Source organism: Stegostoma tigrinum, chromosome 1 (assembly GCF_030684315.1).
Source record: "Stegostoma tigrinum isolate sSteTig4 chromosome 1, sSteTig4.hap1, whole genome shotgun sequence".
Lineage (NCBI taxonomy): Eukaryota > Metazoa > Chordata > Chondrichthyes > Orectolobiformes > Stegostomatidae > Stegostoma > Stegostoma tigrinum.
The window spans coordinates 30,293,459-30,307,213 of NC_081354.1; the positions used below are offsets into that span (position 1 = coordinate 30,293,459).

The 13,755-nt window shown below is 37.9% G+C and overlaps 1 protein-coding gene across 2 annotated transcripts in view; it reads right to left on the reverse strand.

Moving 5' to 3' along the window:
• Positions 1-13,755, reverse strand: part of intu (inturned planar cell polarity protein) — a 139,877-nt gene that overhangs the window by 62,734 nt on the left and 63,388 nt on the right. For both annotated transcript variants that reach the window (XM_048536378.1, XM_048536370.1), the window contains one exon: positions 5,814-6,023. In XM_048536378.1, coding sequence (XP_048392335.1) covers positions 5,814-6,023 — 210 coding nt within the window. The remainder of the gene's footprint in view (positions 1-5,813; positions 6,024-13,755) is intronic.

Consider the following 13,755-nt stretch of genomic DNA (forward strand, 5'->3'; position numbering starts at 1 on the left):
TTGTCACTAATTAGTTCATTGGTTCTTAAAAATAAATCAAATATCTTTCATAAGAACATGATTGAAGAGAGCAAGAAGGGGGAGAGCAAGAAGGAGGATTGGCACTAATTACCAATATTCCAAAGAACATAATGATTTCCATGTTCTTAAGACAATTGATACAACATCTCATTGTTAAAACCCAGTCAGAGTAAACAGTGTAAAGTTGAGGTTTTGGTTGTTTTTTTTAAAATATAGGAGAGTCATACTGAAACGTTTCAGAGTTAGTTTTCTTCAGTGTAACAGTGAAGACAGCAAACACAAGAGATGACTTTCAGTGTCAGGAAAAGAAATTAGCATTTTTTCTTTCATTATTCCAGGAATGAGGACAGAAGTTGATATGATTAAAAAGTAAAAAAGTTAATGATATGATGACAGAGATTCCTGAATCAAACAAGGTAAATCAACAGCTGAGATCAAAACATTTAACAAATCAGTTAGAGACGATACACTATGCTTTTCACCATTGTTAATCCAGATAAGTAAATTAAAGCTATTGAACTTACACTGCACACAATGATGAATCTGTAATATTTGATTTGCAGAGGTTACACTGCTGAAGAATTCTATGTAATCATCTCATTTATCCAGCTCTAATGTGGAAGAGGATTATTGCTGCTACTTGAGAGGGTTTCTACGGCAATGTATGTTAAATCTGTTGATGAAAACACTGTACAATGCAGATTTATAATCACACACTGATAAATCCTTCAAAAAAATGCCTTTCAAATAGCTAACTTAATTGTAAAAAGACTCTTGTCTGCCACTCAAATAAAAGCAAAATATTGCAGCTGCTGGAAATCTGAAATAAATTCAGAAAATGTTGCCAAAATTAGGAGGTCTGGCAGCATCTGTGGACAGAGAAGCAGAGTTAGTATTTGGTATTCATATGACTTCTTCAGAGCCGAACTGAACAGATACTGCCACAGCTGCTGAGTTTCATCAACATTGTTTACATTTGTTTCTCAATGGCAACTCTTACTTTCCATTTTAAAAATACATTTTCAAAAACTTCATTCCTAAAACTTTTATACTGAACAAAAATGTCCAATAAAGTATTTTTCAAAGGAAGCATTAAAGAATGATCAAATACAAAGCCTGATATTATTCACGTCTCAATACATAGAAAATATTCTCGTGTTTGAAAAGAAACATTTCAAGGATAGAGAATCACTACTTTCCATCCTGCCAGAACTCTCCCTTTCTCCAAGAGAGAAAGTATCAATGCAAAAATTAGTTCAAAGTTTACAACAATAAAATAAATATATTAAAAGCTGTGGAAAAGAGCCACAAGCTGAATTGGTACTCAAAGCTTCCTCACTGAATCTCTTTTAATCCTAACTTTCATTACTTAAAAACCAGTATTCATCATTACAAAGCCCACTGCTGTAAAAAAAGGCAAGGTTTTAGTAACTGCTGTTAAAGGGAAGGCAATTCAGGGGAATAACCGTATTTTCCCAGAGGGACTAAAGGCAAAATGTGTCAAAGGTCTGTCATGCTCTCTTGTCCTTTTGCTGTGCTCTTTTCAATGTGCAACAAAATAAGAAATCAATTATTCAACTCCAGCTTTCATTTGTCATTCTGCCCTAAATAAACAAAAAGCCTGCATAGTTCACCATACAAGGAAAAGTGCAGAAGCAAAGACTTTCTTTTCCAAAATATAAAACATTTAATTCAATGTGGAAAAACCAGCAGAAAGTACTGCAGTCAAAGCAGAATCATGACACTTACTTCAAGCCTGTGAAGTTCACCTTACTACCAACCCTCCCGCTTCTTCCAATTTCCACTACAGCACAGAGTGAACAATGTCTTTGGAATTTTTTGCTTAAACACAGCAGTGCCTTGGCACGGATTAAGTTATTAAACAGCCCTTTGGCAGATAAATAATGGTACTTCTAGAATGCTGATAAAACTAGGAAGGGCTTTAAACTTGTACAAACATTACACTCAAGGAGGTTATTGTGCTTTTCATTACAGAATGTATACAGAGTTACTATATAAAAATGCGATATTAAAAAAAATTAAAAGGTTTCCAAAGTATGGCTCTTGAGCCCATTTAGATTTTTATTTTTACTTTAGGTTTCTTCACACAAAATAGTAAATGAAAAACTTGCTCTCAGGTTTCTAATTAATTTCACTTTTGAGCTACATTCCAATACTGTGTTAACTAGATTTATTCTCTCCTCTCAATTTCCCTTCTTGTATATCTGGAGAAGCACCCATGTTTTCTAGATACAAAATTTTTATGACTCATTCACAACAAAACTGGCTAATTAGGAAATCATAAATACAATTTATCCTTCAATTTTGCGGCAAACATTGTTCATTGAACGTTATTAGGAGGGTAGAATACATGACTGTTACCCACAAGGTGCTCTCTGTGCAAATGTAAGGAAAAATGGCACAGACACAGATAGTAGGGTTTGTGGTTTTTTTGTATACGTAGGGTTTCCAGATCAAGTGTTAGGTCCATACCTAAGGTACCTGGGCTTTATCCTGGTTCATTTGGATCTACTTGTTGGGCAGCCCAGGGCAGAAGTGCTCAAAAGACATTTTAGTCCAGAGGTCTGAGGTAGACTGAAGACTTGACAGCAAGCTCTGAAACGTCAAGTCACAGCATTTGCAAGGTTCACCAGGAGTTAAAAGATGTTGACCATGAACAAAGATGTAGCATCTGTCTAGTGCTGGCAATTTTATCTTTATGCTGCACTAAAACATTGTTGGCAAGACTATGTCATACATTGTATAATCGCTAAGACCAGAGCCTGTACAAGGCTCCCCACTTTATTACAGTTCCAAACAGGAAAGCTGATCCTATTAGGTTTTAGGTGAAGAGGGATGAACTGGTTCTCTTTCTTTATTCAACCATTACTTCAGGCAGTTGCAATAAAGTTAATCTATAAAGGATCCTTTCACTTGTCGACACCTTCCAGATCCAAGTGAACTTGTATTTTAAAAGAAGCCAATTTAAACAGGCTTTCTTGAATTAACAAATAATCTCATTCTATTAGCTACTAAGTTTGAGCAGAAATACTAAAGAAACATACAGATTAGAAATTGGAGGCAAGTACAAAAAGTTAAAAGTTCTTTGGGTCAGGGTCTGAACTATTTATGAAGAGCAGACAAGATGATGCTGAGACAGTTATTTGGTAGCTCTGGTAGCATTGACATTGGCAGTTGATCAAACGATTATTGAGATTCTGGGTTTACTGACTGGTGGAAATTCCTTTCTACTGGTTCATTTTTTTAAGCCCAATTTGCAGGACTGAGTTTGAGAGAGCTTTAACTTGCAACACAGGGAACTGAGTAAAAGAAAGTCCTATGACTTGAAATCTTCACAGCAGAGTGTTCATCTTGACTAGTACATTCCAGTGGAGCTGAAATTGGCTTTTTAATTCCTGTTCTTAAATATTCCTCCAAGGGAAAACAAACAAAATGTGTCAGTTGTTCAAGGCATAATCTGCATGGGTCATCAGCCTCTCACTGTCTTTGTAGTCACAGAAGATCAGTCAGTTTGAAGTTTCTTTCAGATGTAATTTTTTTCCAGCAGTCATAACTGACCGATCGTCTTTTAAGAAAACACATTTATGAATTAAGAGGTTAATAAAGACACACAGTAGTTTAGGGCTCTAACTTCTTCTTGTACTTGTATACATTTTCATTGCAATGATGGCAAATCATACAACACAGTGCCCTGTTCCTGTTTTCTCCCTATGCCTTTTGATCCCTTTAGCTTCAGTAACTATAACTTAGTCCTTTCTGGAAACATTCAATTTATTTTCACCTCAAGCACTTAGTGGCAGAGAATATCACAGGCTCAACAATCCAAGTAGAAAAATTTCTCCTCAACTCAGTCTTAAATGACCTACCCAGTACCCTTCAGCTGTGACCCCTGTTTCAGGATCATCGGAAACATCCTTCTTAGATTTAACCCAGTCTAGTTCTGTTAGAATTTTATACGTTTCTATAAGAACCCCTACATTTATTTGGAATTCCAGTGAACACAGTAAGCAATGCAGTCTCTCCTCATACATCAGTCCTGTTATTCCAGGAATCAGCCTGGTAAATCTTTGTTGTTCTCCTCCATAGTTAGAACATTTTCCTCAGTGAACTGCACACAATACTCTAGGTGTGGTCTCATAAATCCCTGTATAATTGCAGCACGTCATCTCTGCTCCTGTATTCAAACCCTCTTGCTATGAAGACCAACATACCACTAGCCTTCTTCACTGGCATGCTTACTTTCAGTAACTGGTGTACAAGGACACCCAACTCTCATTACACCAGCCCCATTTACAATCAATTACCATACATGATAATAATCGGTCTTCAGGGGTCTTTACCAAAAACTTTCTGAAAGTCTGAGTAAACCATATTCACGGGGTCTCCTGACCAACCCTAACAGTTAACTCTAATCCTCAAAATATTCCAGCACATTTGTCAAGCATGGTTTCCCTTTTATAAATCCCATACTGACTCTGTCCAATTCTGCCATGGCTTTCCAACTGCTCTGCTATTAAACCATATGTCAATGACTCTAGTATTTTTCCCCTTTACTGATGTGAGGCTAATGGATCTATAATTCTCTGTTTTCTCTGTACCGCCTTTTTAAGATCATCAAATATAAAATGAACCAAGACAGAGATATACCACAAAAGAGTCTGATGTTACGAAAAAGCCATATTACTATCAGCAGAACAAAGGCTGCCTTCTGTTTGGAGGGTGTAGATTGTAAACAAATACAGTCAGCATTGGCCATTGTTTGCCTCTATAAAAAATGACAATGCCAGTGTGTCAGCACATGCAAATTACACAAGAACCCTGGAGTTGCAGTCAGTCACTTAGGGCTCCAACATTACTTGCAGTGTGATTACCACTCCAACACCATCCACATTGTTAGAAACCCCCAAAATCAGGGATCATTTCAACCTTCCTACAACAATATTGTTGTTAGAAATGCCATTTCAATCACCATCGATTCATAAATATTGGTGAAAGACAAAAGTTGCCTTCAAAAAATTCAGCTTACAACTAGTAAGTGCCACCAAACAATTAATTAGAAGGTTTTAAATAGACAAATCATTTTAAAAATTATTTTTCTAGAATATTTTACCTTTTACCTCAACAAATGTTCGACACTATCTTTGATCTGTGATTTGTAAACTAATTAGTGCTCTTATTTTACTCCTTTTGCCTGAGAGCAATAAAAATCCTTTAACATGATTGGACTTGCAATTTAATGCTTGGACTGTCAGCTCCACACTAGGACTTGCCAGTTAAAAACAAAACGAATTACATGCAGTAAAAGAGGTGACTTTTTTTAATCAAAGAGATCGCTAGATTTGTCAGCAACACTTACTGTGAAGTTAGTGGTGAACACCCCAGCCCTCATCTCTGATTGCAAATTCTGAGTTATTGAGCTCCTATACTGTTAGGTGTCCCCACTAATTTTCAGCAACCGGCAAATAAAAACTCACCCAGCAGTGGAATACAATTTCACAAATGCATTGAAACATTTTACTCTGTCACTCAAGTAGCAAAGAAACATGACTAAACATTGTTTCTACACTTGAATTGATCAAATGTGGCCACTAATATATCAATGCTTGCAATGCCATCATGCATTCATATTTAGTTGACGCCTAATTGTGATAGACATACCCTTACTAAGCCAATGTGTACTTCCTATAAAGAGTGAAACAACTGAATAAAATCAGTTCCCCAGATTTTTAAAAAATCTAACCAAAACAAAATAACCAATATTATACACATACCTTTTCCTTTGAATTTTCTGATTCCAGCTTTAAAGTTAGATACATAGCAACATGAGGAATGTTGTCAATTTCCATTTGGAAATCGGTGGTGTCTTCACCCCACAAAAGTTTCACTAGATTGTTATTAGTGGGAATTGGTTTAGTAAGAGGTGTGAAAGACAGACCAGTTCCTACGGGGTCAGGACGCAAGGTTTCAACAGTCAATTTCACCTGTTAAAAATCATACAAGACAAAAATTGAAATCATGCAAAGGAAACAAGTTAAAAATAACATTTATGTTGAAGAAACTGGTGAATTATTAGATTTAATTGTTTGTTGCAGCTGCACCATTCATTTCTTATGTTTCCAATGAACTGCTCAATCAATCTTCACTAACACCTATATTTTAACGCAAGTTTGCCACCATATTACCATAAAATGTAGAATCTGTACTAAGTCATTCAGGGCATTGAGGCCCATTTGATCATGACTGATGCATCTCAATCCCATTCCCATTCTTTCTCCTAGTACTCCTTTATCCTTTACCGATCAAGGAGCTATCTATCTCTGTCTGAAAGATACTCAATAAATTGGGCATATCCAATCTATCCAGGTCTCTCAGTATTCTGTAAGTTTCAACAAGATTGCCCCTTCATCCTTCTAAACTCTATTAAGCGTAGACCTACAGCTCTCAATGTTCCGCCTGTGACAAGCCCTTCATTTCTGGATCATTCTTGTGAACATCCTCTGGACATTCCACCCTCCCCCAATGCCAGCACATCCTTCATTAGAGATGCAGCCCTAAATTGGTCACAATATTCCAAATGCTGTCTGATCAGAACCTTATATAGCCTCAGCAGTACATCCCTGCTCTTGCGCTCTCAAAATGAATGCTGATTTTGTATTTGTCTACCTTTCTGCCAAACGAACCTGCGTGTTAACCTTAAGAGAATCTGAACTAGGACTCCAAAGTCTCTTTGTGCTTCAGCTTTCTGAAATGTTTCCCGATTTCGAAAACAGTCTATGCCTCATTTCTTCCTACTGAAGTGCATAACCTCACACTTTCCCACATAGTATTACATCTGCTACTTATTTGCCAACTCTCCTAGTCTTTCCAAGTCCTTTGCAGCCTCCCTGCTTCCACACTACCTGTCCCCCCACCACCATTCTTAGTGCGACCAGTAAACTAGCAACAATGCCCTCTGTTCATCTATCCAGTTTGTTAATATACAAGGTGAGCAGTTGTGATTCCAACACTGACCTGTGCAGAACTTTGCTAGTTGCCAGCTGTCGTTATCTCCATCTGTCTTCTGCCAGTCAGCAAATCTTCACTGCATGCCTGCACTTTGCCCCTAACACCATTGGCTCTTATCTTATTTAGCAGCTTCCTGTGCATCACCCTGTCAAAAGCCTTCTGGAAATCCAAACAGATGATGTCCACTGGCTCTCTTTTGTCTAATTTGCTCATTACCTCCTCAAAGAATTCTAACAGATTTGTAATACATGTCCTCCCCTTGACAAAGCCATGCCGACTCAGCCCTATTTTGCTATGCACTTCCAACTGCAATTCATCCTCAGTTATGGGCTTTTAAAATCTCGATGACTGGGGTTAGGCTAATTTCTCATCTTCTGCCCGTCTCACTTCTTAAGGAGGGATTTTACAATAGCCATTTTCCAGACCTCTGGGACCCTTTAGAGGTTGATTCCTGAAAGATCACCACCAATGCCTCCATAATCTCCTCAGCTATTTCCTTCAGAACCCTGGGCTGTAGTCCAACCAGTCTGGTAGATTTATCCACCGTCAGACCTTTCAACTTCCCTAGCACCTTTCTCCTTACTGATGGTTACTACAGGCAGTGGCTACAAAACACGTCTCTGTTCACTGACTCTCTTGATGTTCTGGTATGCTACTGGTGTCTTCCGTCATGAAGACTGATACAAAGTACCTATTCAGTTCCTCTGCTGCTCCTTTGTTCCTCCATTACTACCTCTTCATTCTCATTTTCCAAGAATCCAAATATCCACTCTTGTGTTTCTTATCTTTTATATATCGAAAAACACCTTTCGCAATCTTCTTTTATATTACTAGCTAGCTTACCATTACATTTCATTGTCTCCAACATTATTGCTTTTCTGGCTGTCTTTTGCTGTTTTTTTATAGGCTTCCCAATCCTCTTGACTTCCCACTAATCTCATGTCTTTTCTTTTGTTCTTATACTCTCTCTGACTTCCCTTATCAACCATAGTTGCTACATCTACCCTTTAGTATGTTTCTTCCTCCTCAGAAATGATTTCTGCTGTACCCCCTGAATTACCCACAGAAATCTCTGCCATTGCTGCTCCAATGTCTTCCATATTTGGCTCCCCTTCCAACCAACTCTGGCCAGTTCATCCCTCAGGCCTTTGTAGTTACTTTTACTCAATTGTAATGCCTTAGATCAGATTCCAGCTTCCCTCTTTTAAACTGCAGGATGAACGCTATCATACCAACGTCGCTGCTTTCTCGTGGTTCCTTCACTTTAAACTCCATAATCAAGTCTGTCCCATTATACATCATCAAATCCAGAATTGTCTATTTCATAGTGGGCTCCCTAAAAGCTGTACCAAAAGAAAGTCTCACAAGCATTCCATGAATTCCCGTTCTTGGAATTTGCTATCAACCTGATTTTCCCAGTCCACCTGCATATTGAAGTCCTCCCCTTTGATTATTGCAATTGTGCCTGTTCTTTCTCCTGATTTATTTTCTGCCCCACATCTTGACTATTGCTAAAGGACCTGCACATAACTCCCATCAGGGTCTTTTTTCCCTTCGCGGTTCCTCAACTGTAACCACACAGATTCTGATTTGTCCTTCTTTTAAATCACAGAATAGCATAGCACAGAAGGAAACTATTCATCTCATCCAGACAGCTCACGCTCTTTCGGCAAACAAACAATCTATTAGACACTATTCCTCATCTCTCTTAATATCATTTTAAATATTTTTTCTTTAAGGTAGAAAGATTTCCTCATGTTCCATCACTTTTAGCCGATCGTTTTAAATCCATGACCTCTTATTACCTCTTCAGCCACCGGTACTGTTTATTTTTCCTGGCTAAACAGTTCACAATTCTAATCTCTGTCAAACTTTTTTTTAAGCCTTCTCTGTTCCTAGAACTTCTTTAATTTCTTTAAGTAACAGTATTGCCTCAACCCTAGAACCTTTCATAAAACAAAAAAACAGAGAACAGCTCAGGTAGCATTTGTAGAGAGACATACTATGTTTCTCCAGCACTCTGTTTTTGTTTTTGTTTCTGTTTCAGATTTCCAGCAACCAGTTCTTTGCGCTTACCTTTTTCATAAAGTTATTCAATAGTCTTTCTAAAGCCTTCACATTCTTCCAAATTGTGACACTCAGAACTGGGCACAAAAAATTCTAACCGATTGATTTAACTTTTCTGTTAGCTAAGTTCAACATAATTTCATGGCTTTTGTACTTCATGTATTTAGCCTGTGTGATGCCAAACATGTTGCATTATACAGGCTAGAACTGGTAGATCGTATCAAACAGCGCATTCTTTTAGCTATTCACAACAGAGTACTGAATGCACACACCTAGCATGTGCATGCAAGACTCAGAATATAACGTTAAACATTAGAAGTGATTCTGCAACTGGACAAAGCTCACTAAACAATGTTGATTAGCTAGGTCATTATTAGCTATCAATTTACAAATATCAGGTGGTTTTGCAGTATGATTTAATGACATGTTCAAGAAGTTAAATCTATTCATAGGCAAAGCTCTGCTTTATGGAAGGAGAAATAACACATCTATACATCATGCCTCCTTCAACTGAGCGAAATCTTTTTTTGTGTGGCAGGAGGCAGCCATTCCCTGCTGCATTTCCCATGGCAATGCCTTGATAATTGACATTTAATTAAATTCAGACCAGATAAGTCAAAGATTGGCAGTTAACTGCTGCCTGGTGATTCCCCTTGGCAATGTCTCATCCAAATAGTATTCACTTGTCAACTAATCACTACCCTTTCCTCATGCAGTGTTAACTGTTGTTCCCTTTAGAACATAGAACAATACAGCACAGAACAGGCCCTTCGGCCCTCGATGTTGTGCCAACCTGTGAACTAATCTAAGCCCATCCCCCTACACTATCCCATCATTATCCATATGCTTATCCAAGGACTATTTAAATGCCCCTAATGTGGCTGAGTTAACTACATTGGCAGGCAGGGCATTCCACACCCTTACCACTATGAGCAAAGAACCTGCCTCTAACATCTGTCTTAAATCTATCACCCCTCAATTTGCAGCTATGCCCCCTTGTACAAGCCGACGTCATCATCCTAGGAAAAAGACTTTCACTGTCCATCCTATCTAATCCTCTGATGTCTTGTATGTCTCTATTAAATCCCCTCTTAGCCGCCTTCTCTCTAACGAGAACAGACCCAAGTCCCTCAGCCTTTTCTCATAAGACCTTCGCTCCAGACCGGGCAACAGCCTGGTAAATCTCCTCTGCACCTTTTCCAATGCTTCCAAATCCTTCCTGTAATGGGGCAACCAGAACTGTACGCAATATTTCAAGTGAAGCCGTTTGTGATTGGTATTCTTGTGGTTCTATCCTGATGAGTGCAAGATGAAAAGTTTTAATGACATATCTCTTTTCTTCATCAATACTCAAGTCCTGTACTACAAAACAACTCTTACTATGTTTGTGCGTTGCACATCCACAATATCACCCACTTAAAGCTCAAGGGAATTGGTCCCAAATTTTGTTCAGCAATGTTCTGCTGAAGTGTCAGTGTTAAAAGCACATTATTATTGTTGTCTTCATTTAGTAGTGGTCCAGCTTCACATCTTCTAATATTATAGTACTTGTTATTAACACCTGCTGTTAACATAATAGACAACACTAAGATGATGTTCAGGACTAGTTTATCTCAATTATTAAATAATAGACTAACTTGTCATTCATCTATTTATGGAAAATTGGTTTCCTTGTTTGCCACATTACAAAAGGGGAAAAAGTGGGTTGAGTGATTGGGAGGTGTTCAGCCACGTGTTTTAAAATAGTTGTTCAGCGGCACTTTCAATAACACAATTTTGAGCATAAAGAGCATACGGGGTTGCTTAAAAAGGAATTTAGGGGGGCAAAAAGGAGCCATGAAATGGCTTTGAGAGATGGGATCAAAGAATACCCAAGGCTTTTTATAAGTTAAGAGTTACAGGATAACCAGGGAAAGAATAGAACCTGTTTCAGTCCAAAGGGGCAATCTGTGCTTGGAACCATTCAATGCGAGTGAGGTTTTAAATGAATGACACTCATTTGTTTTAGTGTAGAGGAGAAACATTGGAGCCAGGAATTTCAGTTGGGATAGTGATGTTCTAGAACATGTTAAGATTAATAAGAAGGGGATAGTAAATGTTTTAGCAGGCATAAAAGGTGCATTAATCCCCAGAGACTGATGAAGTATATTCCATGATGCTATGGGAGGCAAGGCAAGAGATTGCTCGGGTCCTGGAGGGTAAACTTACTACTTCGCTGGCCACAGGTGAAGTGGCACATAACTGGACATTAGCTAATGTGGTTCCTTTGTTCAAGAAGGGCAACAGGGTAACCCAGATAATTACAGGCCAGTTAGTTTGACATCAGTGATAGGGAAATTATTAGAAACATTCTGAAGGACAGCATTAATCAATGCTTGGAAAGGCAGAGAGTGATCAGAGATTGTCAGCTCAGATATGTTGAAAGGAGATCCTGTATGATAAATTTAATTGTGGTTTTTGAAAAAGTGACTAAATATATTGATGAGGGTAGTGCAGTTGATGTGGTTTACATGGACTTCACTAAGGCCTTTGACAAGGTCCCACACGGAAAGCTGGTTCAAAAGGTAAGACCCCACTGAATCCAAAGAATGTTCATAAACTGGATTCAAAATTGGCTTACAAATAGGGGGCAAAGAGTGATGACGGAGGTTGCTTGTGTAATTGGAAACCTGTGACCAGTGGTATACCACAGGAATTGGTGCTGGGGCTCTTGCTGAATGCTTTGCATGCTACATTTTGACCACTGGATGTTAATATAGAAGATGTAATTCATAGGTTTGTACATGACATGATAATTAGTAGTGCTGTTGATAATGAGGATGGTGGTCCCAGGCAACAGTCTGACATTGTTCAGTTTACCAGCTGATCAAAGAAACAGCAGATGATATTTAATCCTGGCAAATGCAAGGTGATCTGTTTTGAGAGATCTAATAAGGGAAGGATATCCACAACGAATGGTAGGTCCTTAGAGACTAAGGAACAAAGGAATATTTTTGGCAGACAGGCTGGTGAAGAAGACATATAGCTTGCTTGCCTTCATTATCCAGGGTGTGAAATATTGGAGGAAGAAAACCTTATTACAACTTTATAAAATATTATTTTGCCACAGATAGAAAACTGTGTACAATTCTGGTTGCCACACTATTAGATAGGTGTGATTGCATTGGGGAGGGTGAAGAGGAGATTCATCAGGATGTTACCTGTGATGAAAAGTTTCAGGTATGAGGAGAGATTGGATGGCTGGGTTTATTTTCCTTGGAGCAGAGGAGACTGTGGGGAGATTTGATTGAGGTATACAAAATTATGAGAGGGATAGACAGAGTGGATTATGAGAGTCTTTTCCTCATGGTGTGGTGTGTCTAAAACCAGAGGGCATAAGATTAAGATGACGAGCAAATAGTTTGGAGGACATCTGAGAAAAATATTTCTTCAACTAGAGAGTGGTAGAAGTATGGAATATGCTGCCTGAGATGGTGGTAGAAGCAGGTGGTCATGCAACATTTAAAAGGCATCTGGATGAGTGTTTAAAATGCTAAAGCATAGTAGGCTATGGACCAAGTGCAGGCTAATGGGATTAATGTAGTTTGGTGTTTGCTGGTCAGCATAAACACAATGGGGCAAAAGGCCTGTTTCAATGCTGTCTGATTCTCTGATCTCAAAGTTGGCTTGAAAAAATTTCAAACCAGGCATTCAAAGCTGTACGCAGTGTAAAATATGTATTATAATTAAGAGTATTGCAATTGCATTGCACTCTGTAATATTCAATTTGAAACATTTTGTAATATATTTTTACAAATCTTTGAAGAAAATAACTTTTTGAGAAAACAAATTAAACAAACTAATGCCCACTACTTTGGAATGCTATTCAAAGACCGTTAAACTGGTAGAAGCACCATAAGCTGAATTTTAAAAAATGCTCTTCACTTTATCAGTTTGTATGGAATAGAAATTCATCAGCAATTCTTTGAGATAGAAGCTTCAAAAGCTCAAAAAAAACAGTTGGAACAAAATGACAAACATTGAAACCCTGGAAGTGCAATTTTTGATCCTTGAATGCACTGTTTTAGATGCCAGACATACAGGGTGGAAAAATAACTTCAGTGTTCAACAATCAACATAATTAACGGCATTTAAAACATCAGTGGAGAAATTAATGGCACAGTTAACCGTCTAATTAAAAGCATCAACAAGCAATGATAGTATCATTTTGTTGTAATCACTTCCAAAGACCAACAAAAAAAGCACCATCTGTAGCATGTTATGCATTGAGAATGGAATGAACAAAATAATTTCTGTAAATTTAACGCATCTTACATCATGAGACCTTTTACTATATTGATATGAAAGGGCAGCATAATTGGGAACTATAGAAACAAATTAACAACTCCCCAAATACTGATGCAAATAAGCCTCACTTTCAATATAAAACTTTCTAGATTTGATCTAGTACTGGGATCTTTTAGGAATGGCAACAAATGTGCAATATGACAACATTGATAAATAATAACTACTCAGGGCAGCAACTCAAAACTTTCTTTTTCTGTTAAAAAACATTGAAATATTTCTGTGTTTCCAGAACAGGGAGAAGAACTTTACACTTGGGGAAACTTTGATATTCTAAACCCTCACTTGTTGGAAATG